The sequence below is a fragment of the Mya arenaria genome, chromosome 14, assembly GCF_026914265.1.
Source record: "Mya arenaria isolate MELC-2E11 chromosome 14, ASM2691426v1".
Classification (NCBI taxonomy): domain Eukaryota; kingdom Metazoa; phylum Mollusca; class Bivalvia; order Myida; family Myidae; genus Mya; species Mya arenaria.
In genome coordinates, this window is record NC_069135.1 from 54520411 (window position 1) to 54534523 (window position 14113).

At 33.6% G+C, this 14113-nt stretch overlaps 1 protein-coding gene across 6 annotated transcripts in view; it reads right to left on the reverse strand.

The window, feature by feature from the left end:
- Window positions 1-271: 271 nt before the first annotated feature.
- Window positions 272-14113, reverse strand: part of LOC128217219 (uncharacterized) — a 104403-nt gene continuing 90561 nt past the window's right edge. For 3 of the 6 annotated variants that reach the window (XM_052924191.1, XM_052924190.1, XM_052924195.1), the window contains 6 exons: window positions 13554-13595; window positions 9980-10074; window positions 8594-8674; window positions 7675-7878; window positions 6889-7240; window positions 272-1855 (listed from right to left, as the gene is read on the reverse strand). In XM_052924191.1, the coding sequence (XP_052780151.1) occupies window positions 1665-1855; window positions 6889-7240; window positions 7675-7878; window positions 8594-8674; window positions 9980-10074; window positions 13554-13595 (965 nt within the window). In that variant the 3' untranslated portion in view covers window positions 272-1664. The remainder of the gene's footprint in view (window positions 1856-6888; window positions 7241-7674; window positions 7879-8593; window positions 8675-9979; window positions 10075-13553; window positions 13596-14113) is intronic. The other 3 variants (XM_052924192.1, XM_052924193.1, XM_052924194.1) reach the window with 3 other exon arrangements.

Below are 14113 nucleotides of genomic sequence, written 5' to 3' on the forward strand. Positions count from 1 at the left end.
CAAAATACTAATGATTATCTGTTAAATATGGCTTTTTAGGGGCATTGATCACGTTTCTCTGACAGCTTCTTCTTTTCCAATGACAGAAAATATTGAGTTTTTTTCCAATATTCATACGAAAAAATCACAATATTGTGCCGATGAAAATCTGAGTGAGGATTAAACTCAAACATGTTAAACACTTAGCCATGGTCACTGATTTCATCATATCAAAATTTTAGTTTCTTGGTCAACAATTTATACAAAAACTTGAATCAAAACAACAAACGCATTGAAAGGATAGATATTTTATTGAATATCACAGATTTTAATGTGATACTGGGAATGTTTATAGAACGTTTCTATGGATACAGAGATGTCTAGTTTCCATAGCACCAACCTATCAGTGACGAGTATCACAACTGTGATATGGACGGATTCAATTGTTTTGTGTCAACTACACTTTAGTTGTTCTGGGTTAGTATTCATAAAACATTTTATACCAGTCATTAAACAGTCATTCCGAACTTCAATCCTTTTCCATATTTAAAGTCATTGGTCATATGATTAAATCACTCCATATTCTTCAACACAACAACTTAAACACTCTTTTAATTTGACAATAGACAGTTCAAGAAGTTGACTTCACTTAGGAAATGACTTATCAATAAGCTAATACAGTTGTCTCCAATCCTGTTAGAAATATTGCAGATCACATGTGTATCCATTAATTTCCTAAACAGTAAAGATTTGAAAGTTAACAGTTATATCATCAACCGCACACTTAGCTACAGCAAAGTTCTGAACGACTGTCTATTGTAAAAGATTTACAAGCTAATAAGCTTTAAGTGTGTAAGTTCACATTTAGTGTCTTACCAAAAACATGATTAAATTTGCACACTATACATTGGTATACATGAATATAACATTGCCTTAACACATTATTGGAATGATGAAAGATGAATACTGCATTCTTATCTCCATATCAAAATTGACGAATAAACCACATGTATAACAATAAAAAATAACAAAAATGTAACAAATAACAGATCTATAAAAATACAACATCTTTATCACAATTCACGTATAACAATATGTAAAACTTGGCCTAAATGTTGGGGTGGCAAAATATATTTAAACTCTACACATATAGTTAGAATTCCATGAATATATTTAGTTGAAACCAATGCATTTATATGAAAATGCATCTTGCTTTCTCTTGGCATAAAAAAATGTTGGTCAAAACATTTTGTATGTAAAACTTCTACCTAAAGATGATAAAACTCACGGAATGGATATTAAAATACAACAAAAGATATCAATACAAATGTATCGTAAATGCATATCATACTCATTTTTTCTCCAGTATATATGAATGAAGCTAAAAAGAATATTATGTCTTTGGATTTAACCTTCCTTGGAAAAAAATCTAGTTAAATCAAGTCCTTATAGTGTCCAAATTTTGCATCTGAAGTTAAAAGCATTAAAAAAATACTCTAACCATTATTTAGTCATGGTCTGTCCGGATAACAAGTATACAAGAAAAATTTAGAAAACATCCATTAAATTAACAATGTCATATAATCGGTCAATGATGCCGAAAAGGGCCATTCGTATATAAACAACTAAGCCTTAAAATGACAATTCAGAGACAAATTACAATTTGTTTCAACAACTTTTCACGTTTATCCAGAAACAACAGGTATCGTCGCCCACATCTTCGTTCGCCCAAGGTTGAAATCTCCATCGCCAAGAGTCGGCATCTGTCGCTTGTATTCGATAAGGGCATGCATACTCAGGGGCTGCCACGCGCTCGCGTAGTCTCTTGCCATTATCTGGCGATGCGGGAGTGGAGCGGAGTAGCGTACAGAGGCGTCTGGAAAGAAAAAAGATGAAGATTAATTTCTCAGGTATGAAACTTTCAATGTATATATAAGGGTTTTAGCCAAGTTTTAAAAAGGACAGAATGCACTGAAAAGGCTCAGAGTGCTGATGGCAAAAGGGGCACACTTTTTCAGGCAGTGAATAAAAAAAGCATTACTTTGCATTAATTTGATGGAAACTGTTAGAAAATTGAAGAAATATTCAGTTTCAGTTACCAAATATGTAATGTTTGAATTCATAACCATATTTCATCATATTAAGCATTTAATTCGGAAGGCTGAGGAGGGTACACATTCTCGTCTCCATGAGGGCAGAAGGGTCCTATAAAAAAAGGACAGGGTGCAGCACCCTCCCATAACCCTCTAGCTAAAACCCTGATATCGCTATGTATAAAAATATATCAAAAAGTGAAATCTGAATAGTTGAAACAGACATTGAAAAAAAATCAAAAAAAAAAACGACAGGTCTTTTTCACTTTTATCCATTCTCATAGAATGTGAAAAATATGGGGCAATTACATTGTGATTTAACCAATCCACATGGAATGTGTAAAATATGGGGCAATGGAATGTGTAAAATATGGGGCAATGACATTGAGAATTAACCCATCCTCAAGGAATATGTAAAATATGGGGCAATGACAATGTGATTTATCCCATCCACATGGAATGTTTAAAATATGGGGCAATGGATTGTGTAAAATATGGGGCAATTACATTGTGATTTAACCAATCCACATGGAATGTTTAAAATATGGGGCAATGGAATGTGTAAAATATGGGGCAATTACATTGAGAATTAACCCATCCTCAAGGAATGTGTAAAATATGGGGCAATGGAATGTGTAAAATATGGGGCAATTACAATGTGATTTAACCCATCCACATGGAATATTTAAAATATGGGGCAATGGAATGTGTAAAATATGGGGCAATTACATTGTGATTTAACCAATCTACATGGAATGTGTAAAATATGGGGCAATGACTTTGTTTATCAACCCATTCACATGGAATGTGTAAAATATGGGGCAATGACATTGTGAATCAACCCATCCACATGGAATGTGTAAAATATGGGGCAATGACTTTGTGAATTAACCAATCCACATGGAATGTGTAAAATATGGGGCAATGGAATGTGTAAAATATGGGGCAATGACATTGAGAATTAACCCATCCTCAAGGAATATGTAAAATATGGGGCAATGACAATGTGATTTATCCCATCCACATGGAATGTTTAAAATATGGGGCAATGGATTGTGTAAAATATGGGGCAATTACATTGTGATTTAACCAATCCACATGGAATGTTTAAAATATGGGGCAATGGAATGTGTAAAATATGGGGCAATTACATTGAGAATTAACCCATCCTCAAGGAATGTGTAAAATATGGGGCAATGGAATGTGTAAAATATGGGGCAATGACAATGTGATTTAACCCATCCACATGGAATATTTAAAATATGGGGCAATGGAATGTGTAAAATATGGGGCAATTACATTGTGATTTAACCAATCTACATGGAATGTGTAAAATATGGGGCAATGACTTTGTTTATCAACCCATTCACATGGAATGTGTAAAATATGGGGCAATGACATTGTGAATCAACCCATCCACATGGAATGTGTAAAATATGGGGCAATGACTTTGTGAATTAACCCATCCACATGAAATGTGTAAAACATGGGGCAATGACATTGTGAATTAACCCATCCACATGAAATGTGTAAAATATGGGGCAATGACTTTGTGAATTAACCCATCCACATGAAATGTGTAAAATATGGGGCAATGACTTTGTGAATTAACCCATCCACATGCAATGTGTAAAATATGGGGCAATGACTTTGTGAATTAACCCATCCACATGAAATGTGTAAAATATGGGGCAATGACATTGTGAATTTAGGCCATCCACATGAAATGTGTAAAACATGGGGCAATGACATTGTGAATTAACCCATCCACATGAAATGTGTAAAACATGGGGCAAAGACATTGTGAATTTAGGCCATCCACATGAAATGTGTAAAACATGGGGCAAAGACATTGTGAATTTAGGCCATCCACATGAAATGTGTAAAACATGGGGCAAAGACATTGTGAATTTAGGCCATCCACATGAAATGTGTAAAACATGGGGCAATGACATTGTGAATTTAGGCCATCCACATGAAATGTGTAAAACATGGGGCAATGACATTGTGAATTAACCCATCCACATGAAATGTGTAAAACATGGGGCAATGACATTGTGAATTAACCCATCCACATGAAATGTGTAAAACAATATGGGGCAATGACATTGTGAATTAACCCATCCACATGAAATGTGTAAAACATGGGGCAAAGACATTGTGAATTAACCCATCCACATGAAATGTGTAAAACATGGGGCAATGACATTGTGAATTAAGGCCATCCACATGGAATGTGTAAAACATGGGGCAATGACATTGTGAATTAACCCATCTACATGGAATGTGTAAAACATGGGGCAATGACATTGTGAATTAACCCATCCACATGGAATGTGTAAAACATGGGGCAATGACATTGTGAATTAACCCATCCACATGGAATGTGTAAAACATGGGGCAATGACATTGTGAATTAACCCATCGACATGAAATGTGTAAAACATGGGGCAATGACATTGTGAATTAACCCATCCACATGAAATGTGTAAAACATGGGGCAATGACATTGTGAATTAACCCATCCACATGAAATGTGTAAAACATGGGGCAAAGACATTGTGAATTAACCCATCTACATGGAATGTGTAAAACATGTGGCAATGACATTGTGAATTAACCCATCCACATGAAATGTGTAAAACATGGGGTAATGACTTTGTGAATTAACCCATCCACATGAAATGTGTAAAACATGGGGCAAAGACATTGTGAATTAACCCATCTACATGGAATGTGTAAAACATGGGGCAATGACATTGTGAATTAACCCATCCACATGAAATGTGTAAAACATGGGGCAAAGACATTGTGAATTAACCCATCTACATGGAATGTGTAAAACATGGGGCAATGACATTGTGAATTAACCCATCCACATGGAATGGGGCAATGACTTTGTGAATTAACCCATCCACATGAAATGTGTAAAACATGGGGCAATGACTTTGTGAATTAACCCATCCACATGAAATGTGTAAAACATGGGGCAAAGACTTTGTGAATTAACCCATCCACATGGAATGTGTAAAATATGGGCAATGACATTGTGATTTAACCTTACATGTGTAAAATATGGGGCAATGACTTTGTGAATTAACCCATCCACATGGAATGTGTAAACATACATGCCATATTTTTTGGAGACCATTCCATGAGGTTTGGGCAAAAGGCTTAAAATTTAGGGGGATTTGGAAAGTATTCCGGGGGATTTTATATCGAAATTATAAGTTCTCGAAATATCAAATTTTTGTATTTTATTCACATAATTATATAAAAATATTCATTCAATATTGCAATGACAACTGAACTAACATCAATTCATAATATATTATGCATATAACACTTCAATGTATTTATATAAAATGTTAAATAATAAAAAAAGTAAATTTTTACAAAAAGCACTACTAAAAAAATGAATTTTTAGGCACTTCACAGAACTAAGTAAGCACTACTAAAAAAATTCATTTTTAGGCACTTCACAGCACTAGGTCCACATGACAATCATGATAGCAAACACATGCACAATTAATTGCATGAATTGGTTGATTTATATAGCATGTCCTTGGAAGGAACAAATGAGCTGCAAATGTTATGTTTATTAAACTTTACACTCAGCAGATTGTGAATTGTTTCTGAAGTCAATCTTGACCTTGAGTCTGTCTGAATTTTTCTCAATATGCTGAAACAACGCTCAGCGTTTCAGTTTGATGGTGACTGTACTGATATGAATTTAGAATAATCCATCATTATCAGAAACAGTACAGTATACCGTAACATTTTCACACGTCGGAAAATTGTCCAATAGTTGCGTGTTAACATCTTCATTTGTAATTTAATGTCAACACCCTTACAGGGTTAAAACAAACAAACAATTAGTGACACCTATACAAATTTATTGCGACCTTTCGTATAACGCAGAGATCAAAGGCGCTATTATGGCACACTGTGTAACAATCAAAACATGTACCCTACTGATTGGCAGTTTGTGCAAGGCTGTATACACACCATCAATCGATAATCCAGATGTAAAATACAGCGCATCAAATTCCTTACCGTAAACACGCGGATCAAATCTCGGGTAATAAAACCAGTGACAACACGCTCGTAAGCGGAGGTTTAAAAAAAAATCTTTTTTTTTTTTGGAAATTCCGGGGGATTTGCATCTCCCGCCGGGAGACCGGGGGATGGACCGAAATTCCGAGGGATTTTTTCCCCCTCCGGGGGATATGGCATGTATGTGTAAAACATGGGGCAATGACATTGTGAATTAACCCATCCCCATGAAATGTGTAAAACATGGGGCAATGACATTGTGAATTAACCCATCCACATGGAATGTGTAAAACATGGGGCAATGACATTGTGAATTAACCCATCCACATGGAATGGGGCAATGACTTTGTGAATTAACCCATCCACATGGATTATGTAAAACATGCGACAATGACTTTGTGAATTAACCCATCCACATGGAATGTGTAAAATATGGGGCAATGAGATTGTGATTTAACCTTGAATGTGTAAAATATGGGGAACTGACTTTGTGAATTCCATGTTGATGGCAGGCAGTCAGACAAACCCGGACACACAGATGGATAGACCAGGACACACAGACAGATAGACAGACCAGTACTCACAGATAGACAGACCAGGACACACAGACTTCAAAATTCTATGTAGCAGAGCATTGTGTTAAAAAACAATAGTGAACATATGAAATGTTTCACACTTGTTTTTCGCTTATCAGAATCTAGGCTTAGCATTTAAAGCATGGGCCCAAACTTTAATATGGATCTATATCCAAAAGTCTAACCTGATTTTACAGCATCTGGTGTTGCCGACATCATTCCGCCAAGTGCCGAGTAGCTTGTCGGCATCTCCCCTCGGTATGGACGAGGAATGTCCTTATTTTCCCGCTCGTCCTTGAATTTCTCAGAGAAATTGCCCTTGACCCGGGTATCTTTTTCTGACAAGAACAGATACTTTTGCTTCGGGGCATTTTCTCGTCGACGTCGCATAAACATCAGGTAGTTGTCATCCATCGATTGGGTGACCTGTGGCTTCTGTGCTGATTCATCGTATTCATCTGTTTCTTGTATGGTGTTGTCTCGTCGGAGGCGTTGTTCCGGTTTCAACCAGCGAAGATATTCTGGCTCTGTAGTGTCCTGTAATGTTGGAATTCATTTTGGTTTAAAATACAAAATGTTTGTAGAGTAATTAAGTTCAACGCATTGGACTGATTTTTCAGACCTTTAAGTTCACAAAATGATTAACGACATTGTTGTTAACTTTTTAAGGGTTACTTCTTCAAGATGCTTTCCTGCTTTAAATACTTAAACAAACTTAGCTGAAACAGTTGACTCAAGAATTGTAAGAAGTACTGTTGCTGTTTAATCAAGAATACTAGGTGCGATTTTGTTCCGAGGAGAGTTTCTCAGGTTATATTCTACTGTTTAAAATATCTCTTAGGTTACGACGTAATTATTCCTGTAACTTATAGGCTATAAGGATACTAAATGAAATGTTTAAATCCTCCCCCCACCCCTTCCCTAAAAATCGCTGTAAAATAAACAACGTTTAAACTTATAAAATTGCTAACCGAATATTGATCCTGCCATGATGGTAAATACTGATCGACTGAACCAGAGTTTTCGTGGATCTCTGGTAACGGGTTGTTGAAATTTAGCACTTCTGTTCGGTCCTTGTTCGCTACCGAGGCTCGATACATCAGGTCGACCTTGTGACGCATTTTCCGTACATGCTGTAATCGACGGTTGTCAAGGAGACGAGGCATTTCAGGAAGCTGTTGCCAAGGAAACAAATTTCAGTCAATGAATACTTTGAGGTATCTGATCGGTTAAAATTAAACTTAAAAATTAAAATGAAGCTTACTAAATTAAAAAAGTTAATTTAAAAGGAAATGATTAAAAGGCATTAATAATAATTTATAAGACTAGAAATTAGTACTGAAATAAGTCAAGGAAAATAATAAGCTGTTAGCAAAGATAAACTCAGTCGACCATAACCAAAAATTAGCACAAAACACCCAACATTTAGTAAATTCAATGCTAAATAATGGCAAAAGGTTATTTTAATATATTAACCGACATACTTCAATTAAATGTGATGCAGTTGCATAACTATTTTATCTTGGCACACTAAAAACCCTTTAACTGTTTTAGTGTTCAAAATTATGTTTTGTCTACTGGCCCAGCCTCAGCTGAAATCTACTGATTCACCTGATTTAAATGGACAACAGCTGACTGCTGATCTATTTAAATTATTGAAAAATACTGCTATCATGCCGGACAAAATATAATTTCAAACACTAAGTAAATAAAATGTTAAGTAAAATTAATATAACCGAAACCAAAATTTTAAACAAATACACATTATTTTCACGTAAAAAATGATTATGTGCAATGTGTTTGTCTCTTTGTGACCTAAGTCCAACCGTGTTTGTGAGAGAAATTCACATAACACTTTTTCAGTGAAAAAACAACAGTCAATTTACTAACGTCGTCCTCTAAACAATACATTCGTTGCACGGGGATCCGATTTCGCCGCAACGACTGGCGCGCAAATGAACCATAAGCTTCCTGCAAATTTTAAACATTTGGGAAAAATGATAAAATCCATGGAGCTTCAAATATGGCATTAACATATTCATGTTATTTGTTAATTTCTCATTTCAATGCTAGGTATTTGGTTAAGTTTAGTAGAAAAGAAAATTGACAGTTAACAAAGAAATTGTCTTGACAACCTGGAAGCTCTTTTCAAGGATGAAAAAAGAAGTGCCTCGAACGCAACATCCATTTGTTTCTCTATCTATCAAGGGGCATTACTTCATCATTATTGAAGCCAGAGTTATGGGCCTTTACAACCTGGAAGCTCTTTTCAAACATGATAAAAGAAGTGCTTCGAACGCGTCATCCTTTTGTTTCTCAGTCTTACAAGGTGCATTACTCCATGATAATTGAAGCCAGAGTTATGGGCCTTGATTGACAAGTGTAATTGACTCTGGCAACAGATGCACCAAGTTCCATTCGAATATTTTGAACGCATTGTCAGTTTTCACCAAGGTTAAATTTTCTGCATGACAATGTCCCGCTCTGCCAAGCTCGTTGAGCCCAGGACCGGCAGTTTCACTTGGAAGCCAGTCAAAAACGACACTGGCGAACGCAGCAACGATAAGAAGGCTATCACAAGACCCCAACTTATTTGGATTTTATCTTAATGAAAGTCTTCTAAACGTGAATAATAATTTTGGAACGAAACAAATGTGTCTCACGAAAGGAATTGAAAATCTACTAAACAGAATTTATTGAATTGCGCAGCGTCAAAATTGGCAAGACAGATTCTCAAATAAATAAAATCCCAAACACCACTGTCGTAACTGAATAACTAATAATTAAGCAAAAAATTATATCAAACGAAGGTATTAAAACCAAAGTATCTATCTATAAAATGAAGGTATCTCAATTACTAAAATCATGCATACCACAAAAGCAAAAATATGAAAATATGCGTTTTTATTTCTTCAAATTATATTTTAATAACAAATAATAATATCCTCAAAGTTATTAGAGTTACTAATAAGTATAATTTGACCATATTAAAGAGAACTTAATATTTTGAAATAGTTAAGTCTTGGATACTTAGAGCTTATTTTCTCAACATAGCACTAGAATGATTTAACATTTGAATTAACCTTTTTGATGCCGACTAGTCGCAAAAATATAACAGCCTTGGAAAACGCTGATGTTGCATTATTATGACAAGAATAATATGGCAAATTAAATTATATATATAATGCCGAAAGGGTAAACAGACAACATTAATGATGTTGTTTTATTCTGTTAACATATATTTATATATTTCGCGCCAGTACATGATGGTCCTACCTTCAACTCGCCCGGGATTGAGGAGTCCTCTTGCAGTAGGCGCTGGTTAGAGTCGTGTCGTAACGTCTGCCACAGAAATGCTGCCCCAGCTCGACCTTTTGAAAGATTTATACCAAAATTACTTGGATTGTTCAACGACATGATTATTACTAAAAGAAAAAGCTACAGGGCTGTCTTTGATGAATTTTTGGCCAACAAAAGGCCCAGCATTTCCAAAGCCAAGGACTATACTTTTCCTCTAAATTTTGAGTAACTTCCCCTCCATAATTTAAAAAAACAACCTTGCAAGTCAAATGTAAATAAGTTTGTTTTTTTCCGTCAACTTGCAAATTTTTATGAAAAATAACGCTTAATTCCCCTTTCTCAGGGCCCTGGCCCCTGTTTCCCAAAATATAAAAAGACAGCCCTGAGAAATTGAATAAAATCAAAATATTTAACCACAGGCTCGCAAAGTCAATATTACTCAACATTAACTTAACCAAATCAATCTAAATGTAAATACTATTACACAAACTAACCTTATTCAATTATCAACAATGGAATGACTTGAGTAAGTTTTTCAATTATCAATAAATTTTGTAGTTGTAAAATTTGCAAAACATGCAGTTAAAACCAAGGCCTTTGCTATTTCTGTTAATTCAAAGACAAATAATCAATGAAATAAAAAACAATCTTGCACATTTGCTGTGACCAATAACATTAAATCATACTCCTAGATTTTTGTAATGAAAATATTGAACACATAAAGGATAATTGTTTGCTTCAGTGAAAGATTGTAATATATTTCACCCAGTGAGCACCAAAAGTTATGTTTCATGAGTGGTGAAGCCATAAGTGAAATATTCACTTTTTGTGCTCACGAGGTGAAATATACTCCCATATTACACTGAAATAAACGCTATTTCTTGTTATTATATGCATAAAAGAGATATTAAATGACATTTTTACAGATAAGAGTGCCAAATTGTATACAGTAGTAACTTCATCTTGGAAATGAAGTTGTTATAATTGTGTCCCAGCCCTGTACACGCTGAAGTTTCATTTGGACGAAAGAACAGGCTAAAATCTCAAAACAGTGAAAAATATCAAATTGATATTTTCAGTGTTTGAGACAGTGAAATATCAGTTTTATTTCAATGATAAATCTTTATAAAAAGCATTCAATAAATATTTCCACTTTAGGATACACTGAGCTTACATGTTCATAAAAATATGGCGCATTTTTAAATCAAGAGATGTGCCGACAGTTAGACAAGATACATGACAAAGCGCCATGCATGGTCTTGCGTTGTTGACTGAATAATATATTCGATCTTTTTTAAACTCTTCTATGAAAATGGAAAAATTCTGACTAAAATATAAACAACAAATTTTAAAATATTTCTTTTTCCTTTGCAAAGCAATACAATGCTGCTATATATTATGCAAGCATGCAATTTCCTTTGTACAATTATTAAATTCTGCAAATTGAACATTTCTTGTCGTCGTTTTTTTTATTACCTCGACATACATATCCTATAACCTTTAAAAACACAGCAGTAATGGTCGTTAATTATGGAAACATGACAAATTAATCAGCCTCATAATTCCATCGAGAATTATTAAATTATTACCATAGAATTAAAAAGTAATCAAATAGAATTATAATTTAAATTTAATGACATTATTATTCGGCGCAATCTTTCGCTGTTTATTGAAAACTTGACAAAAAAAGAATGACGTGCATGTATTCTATTTATATCAATTATTATTGTTCTTATTCAATTTAATGATTGCATTTTTAAAAGCTCAGCATTTCTTATACTCATCATTTTGCGGAGTTTTAAAAAAATCCTATATATATCTAAATTGTCTGCCAAAATTTACAAAACTATTAATGTTTTTATGCCTTCTTTTGTCATCCAGATAATTTTATAGGTCCTAATCATATAATCTTCCAGTTAATAGAATTCTTAAGAAATAAAACAGTACAAAGATTGAAAAATAACCAGACGCAGCATATTAATTCCTTGCATTGAAAACACGACAAATGATGATAGTTCTTTTAAAAAGATCTCCTGAAGCTTTAATTATATATCGAAATATTTTCCAGAAATCTCAGTCGCAATTTCATTATTAAATTTGACATCAAATTTTCCCAGTCTCCAAAAAAAAACGAAGAGTGAATTCGAAGGAAAAGTTACATTTCAGAAGATATTAAATATCTATAAATTTTGTTAGCCATTGTTTGACACAAATTCAAATTAATTAAACTTCATTTGTAATCAATGATTGTGGCTTAGCTATTATACACATGTCATTAAATAACCATTTATTGCATTAGCTATTCACATGTAAATTTCACTTACCAATATTTTTGTAAGCTATACACGCATAATTAATTAACCAATAATTTTGTTGGCTCTTCACATGCAATAAAGTAACCAATCATTTTGTAAGCTATTCATATGTTATTTGAAAAAAATCAATAATTTTGTAAGCTCTTCACATGAAATTTGAAATAATCAATAATTTTGTAAGCTATCTATATTTATTAAGAAACCATTAATTCTGTAAGCTGTTTACATGAAATTTGAAATAATCAATAATTTTGTAAGCTATTTACATGTAATTTGAAACAACCAATAATTTTGTTTGCTGTTCATATGTAATTAAGTAACCAATAGTTTTGTATGCAATTCACATGTTATTTAAAATAACCAATTTTCATACTAGTATGAAAAAACCCCTATAATTTTATAAGCTTTTGATAATTATGTTACAAGATATCCAATAAATTTGTAAGCTATTCAAATGTATTCACATGTAATTTACATATGAATAGCTAATTATTTTGTAATCTATTCATATATTAAGCACTAACTACATTTGCATTATAAAATTTGCATGCAATTACAACGGCATATTAATGACATTCTGTTAGATGTAGGATCTGGAACCAGGGTTTTTGTGCAAGAATTTATAAATGTTGTTTTTGCAAATTTAAAAGGGGAGTCCATCACAATGTAATATTTACAATACATCAGAATGACTGTACACATCTAAAATATTAACATGAATTTTTGAGGCTGTTCATCATAAAGTCAAAGATGAAAAAGTCACACGAGTTTTGCCGCGCTAATGCCAACGCCCTCTATTTTTTTTACAAAAGTGGCATAACACAACAATTATCAGAGTTGTGGGCCTTGCTGTACATTTTTTAATGTCTTTGGCAACATGGGTACTAATGTTCTTTTGAATATCTTTAAAAGTTTTTATGGTATGACCAAGGACAAATTCGAACGAAAACAAAGCATCATTTTTTTTTACGTCGAAAAACGGGGGTAAAATGTTACAGAAAATACTTCAATCACGAATGAAGCATATTGCATAAAAAATTATATTTATAAAAAAATATATATTTGACATCATTAAAACATTTTTTTTAAAATTAAGGAATATAACATATTTTCATCATTTGATCAAAACAATGTCCAAAATGCAATTCTGATGTGTACAGTCAGTTCAATCCCATGGCAACAAGCAAGGTTAAAATTTAAGGTCAAGGAATCACACAAGGGTCAAGGTCATATACCATCTTCTAGTTCCTCATTATATTGCTGCAACAAGGTGTCCACTTGAAAACATAAACATCACAATGTAGCAAATGTTTTTGATGGTGCTAATGATGATGATGGTGTTAGTGGTCATGGTTATGGTGTTGTTGTTACTGGTTATGATGATGATGATGATGATGATGATGATGATGATGATGATGATGATGAGGACAGTCAAAAGGATGATGGTGGTGTTGATGTTGGTGATAGTGGTTGTGTTGATGGTGCTGGTAGTGCTGCTACCGATGGTGGAGTTGGTGATAATGATGACAATGATGTTGTTGTCATTGCAGTTCTTGGAGGTGTTGTTGATAAGGTTGATGATGATACCGCTAATGATGGTGATGTTGATACAAAAGATAAATGCACAGTTACTGCAATAAGAAAATTTAACAGCAAGATAATTTTTCCCTGTCTTTAGATATTTGTAATAAAAAAATAAGATTAAGTATATACATGAAACATCAAAATGTTAAAAACAAATCAGTTTCTTACATGAGGTCTACTAAAACTTATCAATATATTGCCATTCTAGAAA